This window comes from Malus sylvestris, chromosome 17, assembly GCF_916048215.2.
Source record: "Malus sylvestris chromosome 17, drMalSylv7.2, whole genome shotgun sequence".
Lineage (NCBI taxonomy): Eukaryota > Viridiplantae > Streptophyta > Magnoliopsida > Rosales > Rosaceae > Malus > Malus sylvestris.
In genome coordinates this window covers 6,957,270-6,973,453 of record NC_062276.1, presented here as the reverse complement: position 1 = coordinate 6,973,453, position 16,184 = coordinate 6,957,270, and the positions used below count along the sequence as shown (strand labels likewise).

Here is a 16,184-nt window from a genome sequence, read left to right as displayed (position 1 = left end):
ATATATCCGTTAGTCAAACTGTTAAATCTGCCATTAATTGTGACGTGGTGCCTATATGGACAATGATTAGGCACCACGTGTCATCCACGTTTTTTTTTTGTTCTTCTTCGTCTTCTTTTTCTTCTTCTTCTTCTTCCGACTGCAACTCTTTTTTTGTTTTCTTCCTCGTTCTCCTTCCTCCTTCTCCTTCTTCCTTCCCCTTCTTCTCCTTCTTCCTTCTTCTTCCTTCTCCTTCCTCCTTCTTCTTCTTCTTCTTCCTCCGAATATGGGGAAGGTTTTTTTTTTTTTTCTTCTTCTTCCTTCTCCTTCCTCCTTCTTCCTTCCTCTTCTTCTTCTTCTTCTTCTTCTTCTTCTTCCTCTGAATCTGGGTTGCAAATTCGGTTTTTTTTTTCTCTTCTTCCTTCTTCTTCTTCTTCTTCTTCTTCTTCTTCTTCTTCTTCTTCTTCTTCTTCTTCTTCTTCCTCTGAATCTGGGTTGCAAATTCGGTTTTTTCTTCTTCTTCTTCTTCTTCCTCTTCTTCTTCTTCCTCCAACTGCAACTTTTTTTTTCTTCCTCCTTCTTCTCCTTCTTCCTTCCCCTTCTTCTCCTTCTTCCTTCTTCTTCTTCCTCCAAATCTGGGGAAGATAAAGGTTTTTTTTTTCTTTTTCTTTTTCTTTTTTCTTCTTCTTCCTCCTTTTTCTTCCTCCCCAGATTCGGAGGAAGAAGGAGGAAGAAGAAAAAAAAAAAAAAAAAACTTCGCCAGATTCGAAGGAAGAAGAAAAGAAGAAGAAGAAGAAGGAGAAGGAGAAGGAAGAAGAAGGAAGAAGGGGAAGAAGGGGAAGGAAGAAGGAGGAAGGAAGAAGGAGAAGGAGGAAGAAAAGAAAGAAAAAAAAAGTTGCAGTCGGAGGAGGAAGAAGAAGAAAGAAAGAAAAAAAAAATGTGAATGACACGTGGCGTCCAATCATTATCCGCATAGGCGCCACGTCACAATTAACGGTAGATTTAACAGTTTGACTAACGGATGTATGAGACTGTCCCAAAATTTACACTTTCGGTATGAATCTAAGACGAAAAAAACTTTATGTACTAAATGTTGAAAACCACGAAACATGAGGGTATAAACAGTTTTTTACCCTTATAATTATTTTGGTAAAAAAACTGAAATAATAAAGTAGAACATTTTGGATGCTTCTTCTTTCACGCATGGCTTTGTAGTTTGCGCCGCACGTTTATGGTAAAGACAAATAGAGCTTGCTTAGGTGTTGTCAGCAACAAGAGTGACAAGAGACCATCATCTGCTTTCCAAGTCATCTGCTTCTGGATTTTTACAGTAACTTGCAGTCATACAAAAGGTGCTGAATCAGAAAGCAGCTTATGTGCCAAGCTGCTTTTAATCACATTCACTAGACCCGGCAGTTTCTGACACGACACGATGACACGACACGAAAACGACACGAAAATAACGGGTTTCGGGTCAACACGATAACTTATCGGGTCATTATCGGGTGACCCGTTAAGAACCTGTTAATAACGGGTTCTTAACGGGTATACACGTGGGTAACACGTGGGTGACCCGTTTCGACCCGTTAAGAAAAAAAATTAATTTGATAATTTTAAAGTTTAATTACTAAAAGATTTATTATAAAATACAATAGCCATATTAATATATACAATATATTCTATATTAAATATATAGTTTTGTATTATTATTCTATATAAGTTATAAAAAAAAGTTTTAGTCATTATTTATTTTTAGGGGCTTTTAGATCCATGTCCAAAAATATAGATGATTTTTAGGTGTGAGTCAAGTTATATAATTACATGTTTTTATTTCTTTTATACTCATTTTATAATTTTTAAAAATATTAAAAATCAATTAAAATCTTCTAATATGAAGCATTTTTCAACTCCAAAAAATCTAATTAATATCTTATAACAGAAAAAACTAATATACTAACATAAATTATCTACAAAACATTCTACCTTAACTTAAGTAACAAATATATGAATATATATTGTACCTATAAGCAAGATATGAAACCTAACTAAAAAGTAGGGAAAACATAATATACCTACAAGCGAAGCAAGACACATTAATCTGTAACACGTTAATTATAAAGAAGAATCTGTCATATAGATACAAAAAAATAATTAACCTGTGATATAGGTTGATTATAAAAATTAAAAATAAAATCTAATGAGGTTTAAAGAGGGAGGAAGAACAAGAAATAACAAAATAATAATAATAATAATCAAAGAGATAATTAGGAAGAAATTTGATTTTTATAATAAATCTTATTATTGAATAGATAATTATTGATAATTAAATAATTAAATTTAAAGAATTGGACTTATTTTAATAAATTGGACCATTCCTACTATTGGCTAAAAAAAATTGGACTTAGATCAAGTTTCCCCTTATTTTTATTATGAGACTTCTTTATTATCATTACTAATTTACTAGGATAATAAATTTTACTTAACAGTTAACATGTTCTTGTCCAAAATTAAAATAAACTAGTATAATATTTGTATAGGCAAGAACTAAGAAGACATTCATACAATACAAGTACGAAAAATGTGAAAGAATATATAAACACTTGCGATTCATCATTATTTATTCCTCTACGAGTAGATAATGGTTACACTTTATCGTTTAGATTTTTAAAATCCTCCCAAACCCTCATGAATAATGTTTTTTATTTGAGGGAAAAATTAATAAAATTAATAATAATTATTGTAGAAGTGTAAAAAATGTAACAAAAATATCCAATCACTCATAATGACAAGCTTTACAACTTTCATGAAGGGGTCAGCTTCGAAATCCAACACTATAATCCATAAACCTACCATTTATATTTAACCGTCGATTGTCATTTACGCTTTATTCTTGTTACTGAATTTCATTTTTTGAATTTTCTTTTTTGAAAACATGATCATCTGGTGGATGTAAGAAGATGAACGGTTCAGATCTTTGATATCACGTTTTGATATTTACGGTTAATTGAAATATGAGTCGATGTCATATAGTTTGTAGAAACTTTATAAACATCAAGCAATATTTTCACTAATCGTAAAACTCTGAACATAATATCAACGATCCAAACCGTTCATCTTCTTGCATCCTCTAATAGATCATGTTTTCAAAAAAGAAAATCTGAAAAAACAAAATCTGATGAGAAAAATAAAGCGTAAATGTAAACAATAATCAACGGTTCAATTTTGATCTATGATTTATATGATTATAGTGGCGAATTTCGAAGTTAAGTTCTTCACGAAAGTTGTAAAGCTTGTTATTACGAGCGTTTCGATATTTTTTCTATATTTTTTATACTTCTAAATTAATTAAAAAACTATTAAAGAATTTACTTAAATAATAGCCGTTAGATAAATGAAATTAAATCTCTACCGTTGGATTCTATTTCAATTATATTATTACATTTTTTTTGGACAAAAAACCTCTCATATTTTCCATTGTTTCCATTTGAGTCCCGACTGATTTGATCAAAACAAAAAAAACCCCAATGCTGCGGACTGCCTAGCCCTAAATTCTTTCTGTCTAGTCTCCCCACTCCCAACCCGCCCGCGGCGCCGTCTGTTCTTCCTAGCCCCTCTCGGCTCTCTTCCGACAGCCACGATCTTCTCGTCTTCCATTCGTACGACATCTTCCTATGTAAGTATTTCTCCCTCTTCAACCTTTCTCTCTCTTCACTCTTGCTTATGTAAACCGACGGATGATGAATTGTTTTATCAAGAACATCTCTACCATGTGAGTACAGTAATGAATTCAGATATGCTGTGAACAGAACATGTTTAAACATTTATACAGTGCATCATTTTCATTCAAAGAACTAATTGCCGTGTTTTGGTGGAGATAGAAGCAAAAAGTAAAAACAGAAATGAGCTGTTAGTAACCATATGCAATCTTTTGGTATCAACTTTATTTACGATAAGCCTCCACATCTGCAATCCGCATTACTGGCTTGCTCTTCCTTGTTAATATTTGGCAAATGAATACCAAACTCCGCCAGCTGTGTTGATAACTAGTCCAGTTACATTCAAAACATGTACTTGCACGCCACCCAGTAGTACAAAACCAAGGGTCTGAGAAGCAAAGAAACACATATAAACAAATTTTCTCACATAGGTCTTGGAAGCTATTGTTGGAAGTGGTTACATAGGTCTTGAGTTCAGTGATGTATATACAGCTCTTGGGAGTGAGGTAGTTTCTTTTCTTTCTATTTTCATTTATCTTCTGATTTTTACAATAATTCTATGTGAAATTTGCTAATTTTATATGGGTCAATCAGTAACTTTCCTTGTGTCTACCAGCTCAAAACCCACGTTTTATTCATTTTAATTTTTCAAGCCTCTTTTTTTTTACTATCTAGGAGTTCTTATCTCACAAGGCTTTGTAGATTAATGCCAAGTATTTTGTAGGTTACTTTCATTGAAGCTTTAGATCAGCTTATGCCTGGTTTTGATCCTGAGATTGGAAAGTTAGCCCAGAGGGTTCTAATTAATCCACGGAAGATTGATTATCAAACTGGGGTATTCGCATCCAAGGTAAGCTGATGATTGACTTCTCTATTAAGTGTTTTCAGGATTTCTGTTTCAGTTTTTTCAGGATTTCTGTTTCAGTTTTTCACCTTCTTTTGTCTCTGATAGATCACACCAGCCAAGGATGGGAAGCCAGTCACCATTGACCTAATTGATGCAAAGACCAAGGAACCAAAAGAAACTCTTGAGGTAAATAATTGGATCTGTTTGAACTGATGGTATGTATCTGAAGGATATAACATCCTGCCAATAGTGGATTGGTCCATATGAATCTGATAGACACAACCACATCCTTTTTTAGTTGAATAATACCCTTGTGAAGGAACCTGTTCCCGTATGTATATTGTTAAGTTGCAAATTTATAGATTAACCTGCTGTGGTTCTGTGGTCATTTTGATTCATTTATGCCCATTTTGATGCAGAAGCAATGGATGCTAGAGATTCAGATTCAGTAAACGATGAGGAGTCCGTGGAGATTATAATGGGAACAGAACGAGATCTTGGAAGCGAAAGTATAGACAATACAAATTCTAGTTCTGCAAAGAAAAAGGCTAGAGCAATCAATTTAGGTAAGCGAAAACTTCGATCTCCTGTTTGGAACACTTTCACTAAATTGGATACTGTTTTTGAAGATGGTAAAAGTCGTGCTCAATGCAAAGATTGTAAGAAGGTAATGATAGATGATAGTCTTCATGGGACAGGAAATATGAAAAGACATTTGAATACATGCCCTGCAAAGAATAATGTTGAATTGTTTATGTCGGCATCTGAATTGTGTTCCCAAAAGTTTGATCCTCTGATATTCCGTGGCTTATTAGTAGAGGCAATCATCAAGCATAATCTTCCTTTTACTTTTGTTGAACATGAGGGAATTAAGGCTTTGTTTGCATATGTATCTCCTGATATTAAGCTACCATGTCGAAATACTATCAAAGCTTGTGTGTTGAGGATGTTCAAAACTGAAAAACAAGCATTGCATAATTTGTTAGGCTCGGTTGAAGGTAGAATTTGTTTGACATCAGACTTATGGTCATCTCAGTGCACTGATGGGTATCTTGCACTTACTGCTCACTTTGTTGACAAGGATTGGAAATTGAATAAAAGAATTATAAGTTTTTGTCACATGCCTCCTCCGCATACTGGTGTTGCATTATGTGAGAAAATAAGTGCGTTGGTAACTGAGTGGGGGATTGAGAAGAAGTTATTTTCTATTACTTTGGATAATGCTTCTTCAAATATTTGTTTTGTTAACATTTTGAGGAATCAATTAAATATTAGAGGTCTTCTCTTGATGAATGGTGACTTCTTTCATGTGCGTTGTTGTGCTCATATTTTGAATTTGATAGTCCAAGATGGACTTAAAGAAATTGATTCTTCGGTGGTAAAAATTCGTGAATGCATCAAGTATGTAAAGGGTTCTGAGGCTAGGAAACTAAAGTTTCAAGAATGTGTTAAGCAAGTAGGGATATTGGATAGTAAAAGAGGTTTGAGACAAGATGTCCCTACTAGATGGAACTCAACCTATCTTATGCTAGATAGTGCCATTTTCTATCGATATGCTTTTATTAATTTAGGGTTGAGTGATTCAAATTTTGAAAGTTGTCCTTCTTCTGAAGAGTGGGATAAAGTGGTGAAGATTTCGAAGTTTTTGGGATACTTTTATGATGTTACATGCTTATTCTCTGGGACAAAGTACCCCACATCAAATTTATTCTTCCCTAAAGTGTTCGTAATTCAGCTTCAAATTAAGGCAGCCATTGATGATTGTGATAGTTTCATGAATAAGATGGGAGATCATATGCACAAGAAGTTTCAGAAGTATTGGTCAGATTACAGTTTGATTATGTCAATTGCAATCATCTTGGATCCTCGTTATAAGCTACATTTTGTGGATTGGGCTTACACAAAGCTTCATGGCGTGAATTCTATGGAATATAAAAATGTTTATGCCACATTGACTTCTCTCTTTAGTGTGTACTCGGAAATATCTGCTCATCTTAATTATTCAAATATTCCAATGAACTCGACACCTAATCATCAAACAGTAGGTGGAGAAGATGCTATCTTTGAGGTAACATAAAGTTTGTATTTTCCTTTTTATACATAGTACTTTAAAAGTTTAAAACTATTAATATTATGTTTGAAATTGGGTTGTGCATAATTTTTATGATGTTTTTTATTTTTTTATTTTTATGATGTAGGATTTTGATAATAATTACAATGGTCCAAACTCAGTTGAAAAAGGTGAATTACAAAAGTATTTGGATGATAAAAGACTAGATAGAAGACAAGATATAGATGTTCTTTCTTGGTGGCAAATAGAGTGTTTTCATTATCCAATACTTTCTCAGTTAGCACGAGATATGCTAACAATTCCTATTTCAACTGTTGCGTCAGAATCTGCTTTTAGTATTGGGGGTAAAGTGCTAGATCAATATCGTACTTCATTGTTGCCAGACACGGTTCAAGCTTTGCTGTGTACACGAGATTGGCTTTTTGGAAAAGGAGGTAGTATATCGTTATATAATATAGAGCTATTTTTTACTTCTTTTCATAATTATTTTTAGTACCCATAATTTGAATGGTTTACTTACAAATTACAATGTTTGATTTTTCTATGTTTAGATTATGCGGAAGAGAGTGCTAATGTGGAAAGCCTCAATGAAAACATCATCAATATAACTCTTGAAGATAATATATCAGGCCAAAGTTCCAATACTTTTTCCAATGATGATTAAGGAAAATTGAAGGGTTTGATTGGAAGAAAATGTGCAAGATGTTCTAATGTTCCAATGTCCTTAATTTTGCAAATCTTTTGAACATTTGATATTTTGTAATGTTCTAATGTTTTTCTATTATGCTCTTATTTTGGATATGTAAATATACACTTAAAAGAAAAATGTGTTTGTATGTTTTGGATGTGACAATACTTAAAAGAAAAATGTGTTTTCACTCAAAAAAAGTTTTAAGTTTTTTATTTAATTATTTATTGGTTTAAAATATATTTTCCTTAACGGGTAACGGGTCGGGTCATATTACCCGTTAATATTATCGGGTCGATTTCGGGTCGGGTCATTTTACCCGTTTATTTTAACGGGTGTTACACGACACGACCTGTTAAGATATCGGGTATGACACGAAAACGACACGAACACGGGAAACACGACACGAATGCCAGGTCTAACATTCACCATGTGGGTTGTTTATTTATTATATATAGAGCATGGAGGGACCAATGCTGACTCATAGAACATGGCTTTTATATAAAAGCACTTCCCAGACTGTCCGGTCTCAGAAACAGAAAATAATTTCAGCTGCAAAGTTTAAACATGGAGAAAAAGAAGAAAATGGATTTTAGCCAAGGCTGCAAGGTAACAGACTAACAACTTCTTCTTTTTCAGCGGTAGAAATCATTCACTTCAATTTCATGGGGGAGATTCTTCAGTTTCTCCCCCGCCACTAGTGTGTATCCTTTTTTCCTTATCTCTTATCAAGTCACATGATTACGTTATTTGATCACTGTTACATGACGAGAGAAATAGATATGAGGTATATATGTTTCTCCAGTTGCATGCAAAGATTATCTCTGATTTTGTACTAATTATACGTGTGATTTGTAGATTTGTTGGGACCATACCATCCATCCTTTGAAATTAACCTAGTTCTAAATTTTAAGGTTGCTTACTTTATTTGTAATGTTCTTTAGACAAATAAGATTTCTTGCAAATGGAAAATTATGAGCTGTTAATATAAGCTTTCCTGTTGGCTGATGCCTGCTGGAGAAGGATCAACCAGATGAAACTGAATTCATAATTGATAAACAATAACAGCCGTACACTTGTCAGTTGATTAGTGCAAACTCATGATGTATGATGTGATTCTCGTAAAGATGGTCTTCTTATTTAATGTTTGTTTAACTTTAAATAATAGCGTGATTAAGACCATTTTAATTTCTTGATAATGTTCCACTATTTTAGTTGACATAAAGTTTACTGCATAATGCAGACGTGACTATGATAGCATGTCCGTTCCTTTGCACTTGATTTCAAACTTCTCTTTTGATAAATTAGATGGTGTACAATGTTGTTTTAGGTACATTTTCATCTTCTAGGACACGATGTACAGATCTGTCTCAGTAAAAATCATGAATGAGATGAATGCTGTTATTGACACTAGGACAAGAAGAAGAAAACCATAGACCAGTCCATGCTACTGTGCTGCAAGCTTTTCATATCTGAATCACGAAACCTCGCTGTTCTCGACGCCATTGAAAGTGCTGCCAGGCTGGACCCGAAGTCCGTCATCATTAACAAGTTTGAGGACCGAGCATACAATGGTGTCATGTTATGCATGATAGCACAGGAAGTGCCATATAGCCCCTTGCAGCAAACTGTCATGAAAATGGCTGAAGCAGCATTTGGAGCCACCAACCTTGAGCAGCACTCCGTGGCTCGCCCTCGGTTGGGGGTTGTCGACGACATTGTCTTCCACCCGTTTGCTCGGGCATCTATGGATGAAGCTGCTTGGCTTGCTAGGGCAGTGGCAGTGGACATTGGCAATAGATTCCAAGGTTGGTCCTAAGGTTTCAAACACCACTTTTATGTTGAGTTTGAATCTCTTCCCGTAGTTTATATTAATTTAGCGTAGATTGTAAGAAAAACTCATCTTTAATTCTGTACGTTAGAACCAGTATATTTGTATGCCGCAGCACACGTTACAGGCAAGGCACCAGACACAATCAGGCGTGATAGGCTACTACAAACCCAATTTCATGGGGAGCCAATGGGTAGGATGGCCCATGCCAGACGTTCTCCAAGAAAAGCCCGATGAAGGCCCAACAAGCGTATCCCCGGCAAGAGGAATCTCAATGATCGGGCACGTCCGTGGGTTGCCTTGTACAGCATTCCCGTATTGTCCACGGATGTTGCGGCCACTCAACTGGTTGCACGGATGGTGAACGCCCGAGGGGGAGGACTTCCAACAGTGCAAACACTAGGCCTTGTGCATCGTGAGGACTCAACAAAGATAGCTTGCATGCTCTTAGAGCCCAACCCAGTTGGAGTGGACCGGGTCCGGAACCACATCGAGATGCTTGCGGCACAAGGTCACTGATCACTCACCAGATATGATTATTGAAAAATACATGAAACTAATTTCTTCTGCAGAACAATAAAGCCAAGTGGATATTGTGAATTTGCATCTTCTATTTATATTTCTCAAAAAAAAAAAAAAAAAAAAAAAATCAATGTCATTTTACATCAGCCTTGTAAATATATGGTACAGTAATGTACATTTGGGTTCTTTTGTTCCAACTCTTATCTCTGCTCTGTCATGTACATTGCTTTCTTTGAAAATCTTCGGATAATAGTGTACGAAGCAGCTCTTGGAACCTCTCCGAAACAGGACCTGGCTTAAACACTGAATCATTACCACGCACGGAGCATGGGTCAGCCCCGCCTTCAGGGCTGCCTATGCACCACCCCCCAGGCGCAAACCGGCTTGTGCGACCTAGAAGCTCTTTATCAATTTTGTCCAACACTGGGTCATCCTTTGCAAACTTTCGAGCAAAGGGAGCGTTGCTCTTTACCATTTTGTCAAAGTCCTTCATTGATAAAGAGATGGGATGCTGCTTAGGTGGTCTGTCCCAAGCAATGTAGTGGAGATCGTGACTTATTGCGGTGTGCCGATATTCCTCGTTGTTGCAAATTACAGTATGAAAATAGCCTTCCGGAGAAGAAACAAAATTTGTGTAGTACATAAGGATCGTGCGTGGGAGGTTATCCCATCCCCATATACAATACTCAAGAAATGATCGCGTTAGCATTACCCACGCTGAACCTGCACACAAAGAGAAATGCAAAACGAGGGAAGCTATTTATTTAAATAGAGATCGACTGCTAATTTCCAAAATGAAAATTGAAGTCATAAAGACTATTTCTAATCAGCCAAGCGAATCACAACTTGCAGAAGAAACAGAATTTGACATGTAAAGTTTCATCTTTGTTCTATATCCCCCCTTTGTCGGGGCTGAGGAAGGCGGATAGTTCTGGTGGATCATTACACACACACACACACACACACACACACACACATATATATATACCGTTTGATTGGCATGTGATTTCTTTTCACAGCAAATCAGACTAGACCCACCTTCAATCCTGGTTCTTGTCCAATCCAATTTATCAGTGTGATCATTTAGCCCCAAGTAGGACGATTAAAACCCCTTGGCCAGAATTAAATGAGCGGGAAAAAAGCATTTCCATTCTAATACTTATTAAGTTTGGAAATATGTTTATGCTATGTAATTTTATAATTATTAAACAAAAAAATGCAATAAAAATTTCATATAAATGAAAATGGGCTGACAGTTATAAAGTGTGCATATATAAAGGGTGCTCTATATGTATGTGTATACATATATACCTGTAAACAACTTGAATGATGTAGGAAGTGATCGGCGCTGAGTAGTTAGTGCAAGGTCAGACTTTTTTGATAAGTACAGGCCTGGATCAATTATGATTGGTTTTGCTCTTTGGTTCCTGCAAAATAAGGCGTTATAGCATTAACCATGATTATGTAATGGTTAGCTCCAAAAATGAAATACTCTCTTGTTAGGCTATATGCACTTTACTTACAGTTTCCATCCAGTGATCTGCATATGTTCAATAAAGTTGATATTTCTGGAAAGATTGGAGAAAGCATGAAGCAAATCTGCACCATTAGGAAACCGATCAATTAACACAGACTGAAAATCGTCACATGACATACATTGGACTGTACCACACAGGCACAAAGCTAAATACCAAAAGTTCTGGGTGCAGCTTAATTAAAGAGTGTTCATGAGATTGCACCGGTAAATCAACAGGACGGAGCAGTTTTTACTCCTATAACCAGAAAAACTCTCGTAAATGAAAGGTAGATAGATAGGCATCAGAAATGAATGTCCCAAACTAATATCTTTGAAAAATTATGATAACTGCCTTGTAGGACTCTAGCACACAGGCTTTTATAAGAGTATTTCATAATCATAGGCAGGAACAGTCAATGAAAACAGACTTCATCAGGTATTCGAAGAAAAATGTCAATTCATGGCGTACCGATAGAGCACTGTGTATTAGCAGGCAAAACTTAGGTATACACATAGGGTTCATTAACAAACAATAATTACAATCAACAATTGCGACATAGTAAGAGATACAGAATATATTGATTCATCAGCAGCCACTAACTCTGCTAGCACACTACGAGGGTTGAAAAGTTTGTCTTTTGAAATCCCCAACCCATCAATCTCAACAATAGACTCATTTTAACCCATCACCATATACAGAACCCCGCTTTCCCTTTCTGAGAAAGTTCGCGTCATAATTAGAAGTAGCATAATGGAGAAAATGTAGCTACACAAATCCACACTACGACAACTAATGCTTCACAATTCAGGCAAAAAACAAAGTTCTTAAAATGAAGAATGTGGCCAGCAACGTTTTAACGGGCCATATGGAAGAAAAGAAACTCAATTTAAGTAATGGAATTGCTACCACATGCACAAAATATGTATTAAATATCTCTAACTATTGAGGCAGGAAACTTTATGCAAGCGTACTACAACATCGATCATGATCAAAGAAAGTAACAAGAAGCAGAGAGAAAAGTCTGATACCATCTTGTGTCATGAGAGGATAATCTGATGCACTGAGGTTTATAAACCAGTCCCACTCTGAGCTCTCCTTTAATAGAATGGAAATGGCTTGCAGAGTACAAGCAATCATCGTAGGGCCCTTATAAGTCACCAAATTCGATTGAGACATAACACGCACATTCTCCACTTCGCGAAAAGTAAGATCAGCCCTCACTAAACTTGCTAATTCCAACCTTTCACGCGGCGGAGCCTCAAGATCCAAATGCAGGATATATTGATTTCTTGGATGATACACCGCGCTTAAAGTCCTCATCATCCTATGACTATCACCCCTTGTGCCCGATATAAGATACGCAAATCTAGGTGCCCCAATTTTGGAACTCCCGTTGGTGTCCAATGATGTTTTCAAATCAGATTCGACATAATACCCACCTGTGTCATCTGATTTTGCGAAGGGAATAATGTCGAATGACAAATTCTCTCCATCGTGTGGGGAGGTAAATAGCCCGGAAATGGCAGAGAAATAGAGGGTAATGAATATGATAAAGCTAGTAATGAATGGAATAACCCAATTCCTATCACCAATCACCCTTGCTGAGTGATGGTTCACATACTTCCTCATACTCGTTTACGGTTCCTGTCTAACTAAACTTCGGCTTAGAACCCTAAAACTCTATCAGCTCACAACCCAGAAAGGTTTATCGAATTCAAAGCAAAACCCACATATATCCTGAAGATTCTAGAGCTAAAGAGGAGCAAGGAGGTTCGGTTACCGAACCCAAAACGCCATTTTAATCAGCAAATGAATAACATCAAAGGTGGGGGTTCACAATTTTCAGCAATAAAAAACATGGGTTTCGATCAAAATTGCATAAATTACAGAACTTTTAAATTGAGGAGCTACGATTGCTAAAAGGGCAGGGGAAAAATGTATACTTTTTATAAACATAGATGCTTACAGTGATACGTTGGCATTGAGGAGAAACGTCAAAACGAATTTAAATCCATGGGAGTTAGACTTCAGTTTCAGAGTTCCATGAATGGTGAACGTCTCTGTCGGCTAACTAACCCAGATCTAACTTACCCAAAATTGAATACAAAGCCAAAGTTCTAAGCATAGAAGCTTCAAGCTATGAAGTTTGGCAGAGGGGGGAGAGAGAGAGAGAGAGAGAGAGAGAGAGAGAGAGAGAGAGAGAGAGAGAGAGGTCCCAGAAAAGATTCAGAAACAAGAAACAGCTACAGAGAGAGAGCTCGAGGCTCGATACAGAAATTTGAAGGTTCAAGTGATAGACTTTTGGTAATGTGGGGATCAAAAAGTGGGCAGCTTTGAGAGAAAATTAGGGTAGAGATGGAGGGGAATGATGGGTGATTAAGTACATGAATACTTTGCTTTAATTGGGGGCGAAAGCAGAGTTTAATTAATCAGCTGATAATTGTTTTGGAGTTAATTAGATTATAGGAGGATGAACATACAAGCTACATGACATCAACGATGTAAAACCCCACCTCCATTATATTGGAATCTAATAAAGTCCTTGTACTTGGTAAATGACATTTGTTATCATAAAACACAATCTCAAATTCCTTTTTAAACCTAACTTATAATTCATACAGCTTATCCTATTTAATAAAATAAAATTTTATTATTGTTGTTGGATAAGGATGTTTAAGAAAAAAAATGCGTTGTTATTGATATTATAAAATCAATGATGATGCACTATTTTTTATAATAATTAAACATTTGATTTTTTTAAGTTTTAATAACAATTTCTAATGGAAACTACTCCTACAATATTATAATATAGCTCATATAGTTTTTAATTATTGAGGAATTATGACATTATACCTTTACATAGGTATGCAATGAAAATGTTTGGTGAGATTTTGACAATGGATCACCCTAACTATATGAAATGACTATCTCATAAACAAAATTCACAATATTGTATTTAAGCAGATAAAATAACAAGGTGTGACTCTCATATATCATGTATCTTGTAGTGAGGATCTTTGATATCCACAACCAAAAAACAAAACTTGCAGTCTCTATTTTTGTTGTGCTTATAGTATACCACTAATTTGTACATTATTCTTCGCTTCGTAATTAAAGAGTGCTTCTAATTAAATGGTTACACATATAGTTTTTGCTACTAGTCTATATTGTGATAGCTTAGATGGTATTTTTCTGTGTTAATCTGTGTTTTAATTGTGTTTTTGTTATCTAATATGATTCTTTTGTAGACTTAATAATAATCCTTATTTTGTACAACTTTTATTCATTCATTATCTTGCACATTCTCTGCGTTTTATATTTTGATATGTATATAGAAATTGTGATTAGATAAATGTTTATGAGACTCTTTTAAAGTGAAATTTTTCATGCATTCTCTGACACTGCATAATTTAACATCAATTCTTATACTGATGTTATACAACATTATGCTAAAAATATAATATAACAGAGACTTGAGAGCAATTCCACCGGAGTGGAATTTGCCCAGCCCTCAGTCCAAAAAACGTGCCGGGCCTCTGTCAATCAAGTCCAGCGGGTGAAATGAACTGGTACCCAGCTCGAGCTGGGCAATGGACCAGCCCAAAATAGACTGAGCAAGAAGCCGGCCTATTGGCCTGGCGCGTGCGATTCACGCCGGTTGGGCGCGAGTGCCCGACACGGTTTCAGAGCTCGGGCCCGCGTGACAGGCGCACTGACTCCTCCCCCCGAGTTGGCGACGTGGCTTTCTTTCGGCCGTTGGATTTCCAACGGCTAGTTTTCTAGACCGTTGGATTTCCAACGGTAAAAAAAATTTAAATTTTACTTTTAACATAGACCGTCGGATCAAAGATCAACGGTCCACGTTTTTTTTACAAAAAAGTAAATAAAAAAAAAAAAAAGGCCCCAACGGTCAGAAATATGACCGTTGGCCACGTGGCAAGTCCCTGGCTCTTGGATTTGAATATTTTTCAAATCCAACGGTCCAGATTAATTAACTATATTAAAATTCATTAAAAATTATTAAAAAATACAGAAAAATTATTAAAAAATACAGAAAATTTTAAAAAAATTACAGAAATATTTGAAAAATGTTAATTTTTTTCCTATAAATACCTAACCCTCATCTTCTACCTTTACACCACATTCCAATATTTTCTACACTTTCTATACTATCTACATTTCAATATTTTCTACACTTTAAGAGAAAAAAATGTCTTCGTGGGAGCTCATTATTGTAAAATCTTATCGAAATCTTGGCTAAATTATTGTAAAACGGAAGTGACACGTGGCGTGTCGGGATTGGTTGAAAATCTTAGCGGAAATCTATTCACAAAATAGTACGTTCAGATAATGACATGTGGCATGACGAGATTGGTTAAAAATCCTATCCGAAATTAAAACTATTTGATTTTCTTATTCTTTTAGACAAAATTTAAAAATATTTTAAATGGGCTGGGTGCCAGCGCATTTTGTAGGGATGGAGATCGTTTGTGCCAGCACATTTTTTCACTATGTGCTAGCGCATTTTTTTAGGGGTGGAGATGCCTTGGCCTATTACTGTTCATTGGAGTCTGTTACTGTTCATTTGAGTGGATAAATGCGCTGGGTGCTGGCGTAAAGTCCTTAGGGGTGGAATTGCTCTGATAGAAAATCCTACTTTTAAGAAACTACCCGACCATTTCTCTTCTTGTTATTATTTCAATCTAAATCCCAAAGAAATAGTTTTAACATGAATTGCTCCGTGCATTGCTGCATTTATTGTGTCTAATTTGGAGACCAGCCGTAAGGTCTAAACGCCTAACTGACCAACCTTTGAATTTCTGCCGACCTGGCAAAAATATAATAAAAATATCTCCTTTGCGTTGCTTTTGAGACATGTGCTCGGCACAAGTAAAAAGAGCTCGTTCTGCAACCTGCCAAGTAAATCATGACAAAGAGGGTGTAGGGCTTGCATGCATGGCACGTTAACTGATAAGCATCTTTATTTACTGTATGTCACAGTGTCAATAATAT

The 16,184-nt window shown here is 35.8% G+C and overlaps 2 protein-coding genes and 1 pseudogene across 2 annotated transcripts in view; 1 reads left to right on the top strand and 2 right to left on the bottom strand.

Annotated features, from left to right (window-relative positions):
• LOC126610106 (uncharacterized) overlaps positions 1 to 16,184 on the bottom strand; it is an 86,531-nt gene that overhangs the window by 12,315 nt on the left and 58,032 nt on the right. The window lies entirely within an intron of this gene.
• On the top strand, positions 7,792 to 9,851 carry LOC126610114 (uncharacterized; annotated as a pseudogene).
• On the bottom strand, positions 9,724 to 13,675 carry LOC126610107 (beta-glucuronosyltransferase GlcAT14A-like). Its single transcript, XM_050278084.1, has 4 exons — positions 12,200 to 13,675; positions 11,178 to 11,253; positions 10,966 to 11,081; positions 9,724 to 10,377 (listed from the first exon to the last, which is right to left on the bottom strand). The coding sequence occupies exons 1-4, from the start codon at positions 12,798 to 12,800 to the stop codon at positions 9,869 to 9,871; spliced, it is 1,302 nt and encodes a 433-aa protein (XP_050134041.1). The 5' UTR covers positions 12,801 to 13,675; the 3' UTR covers positions 9,724 to 9,868.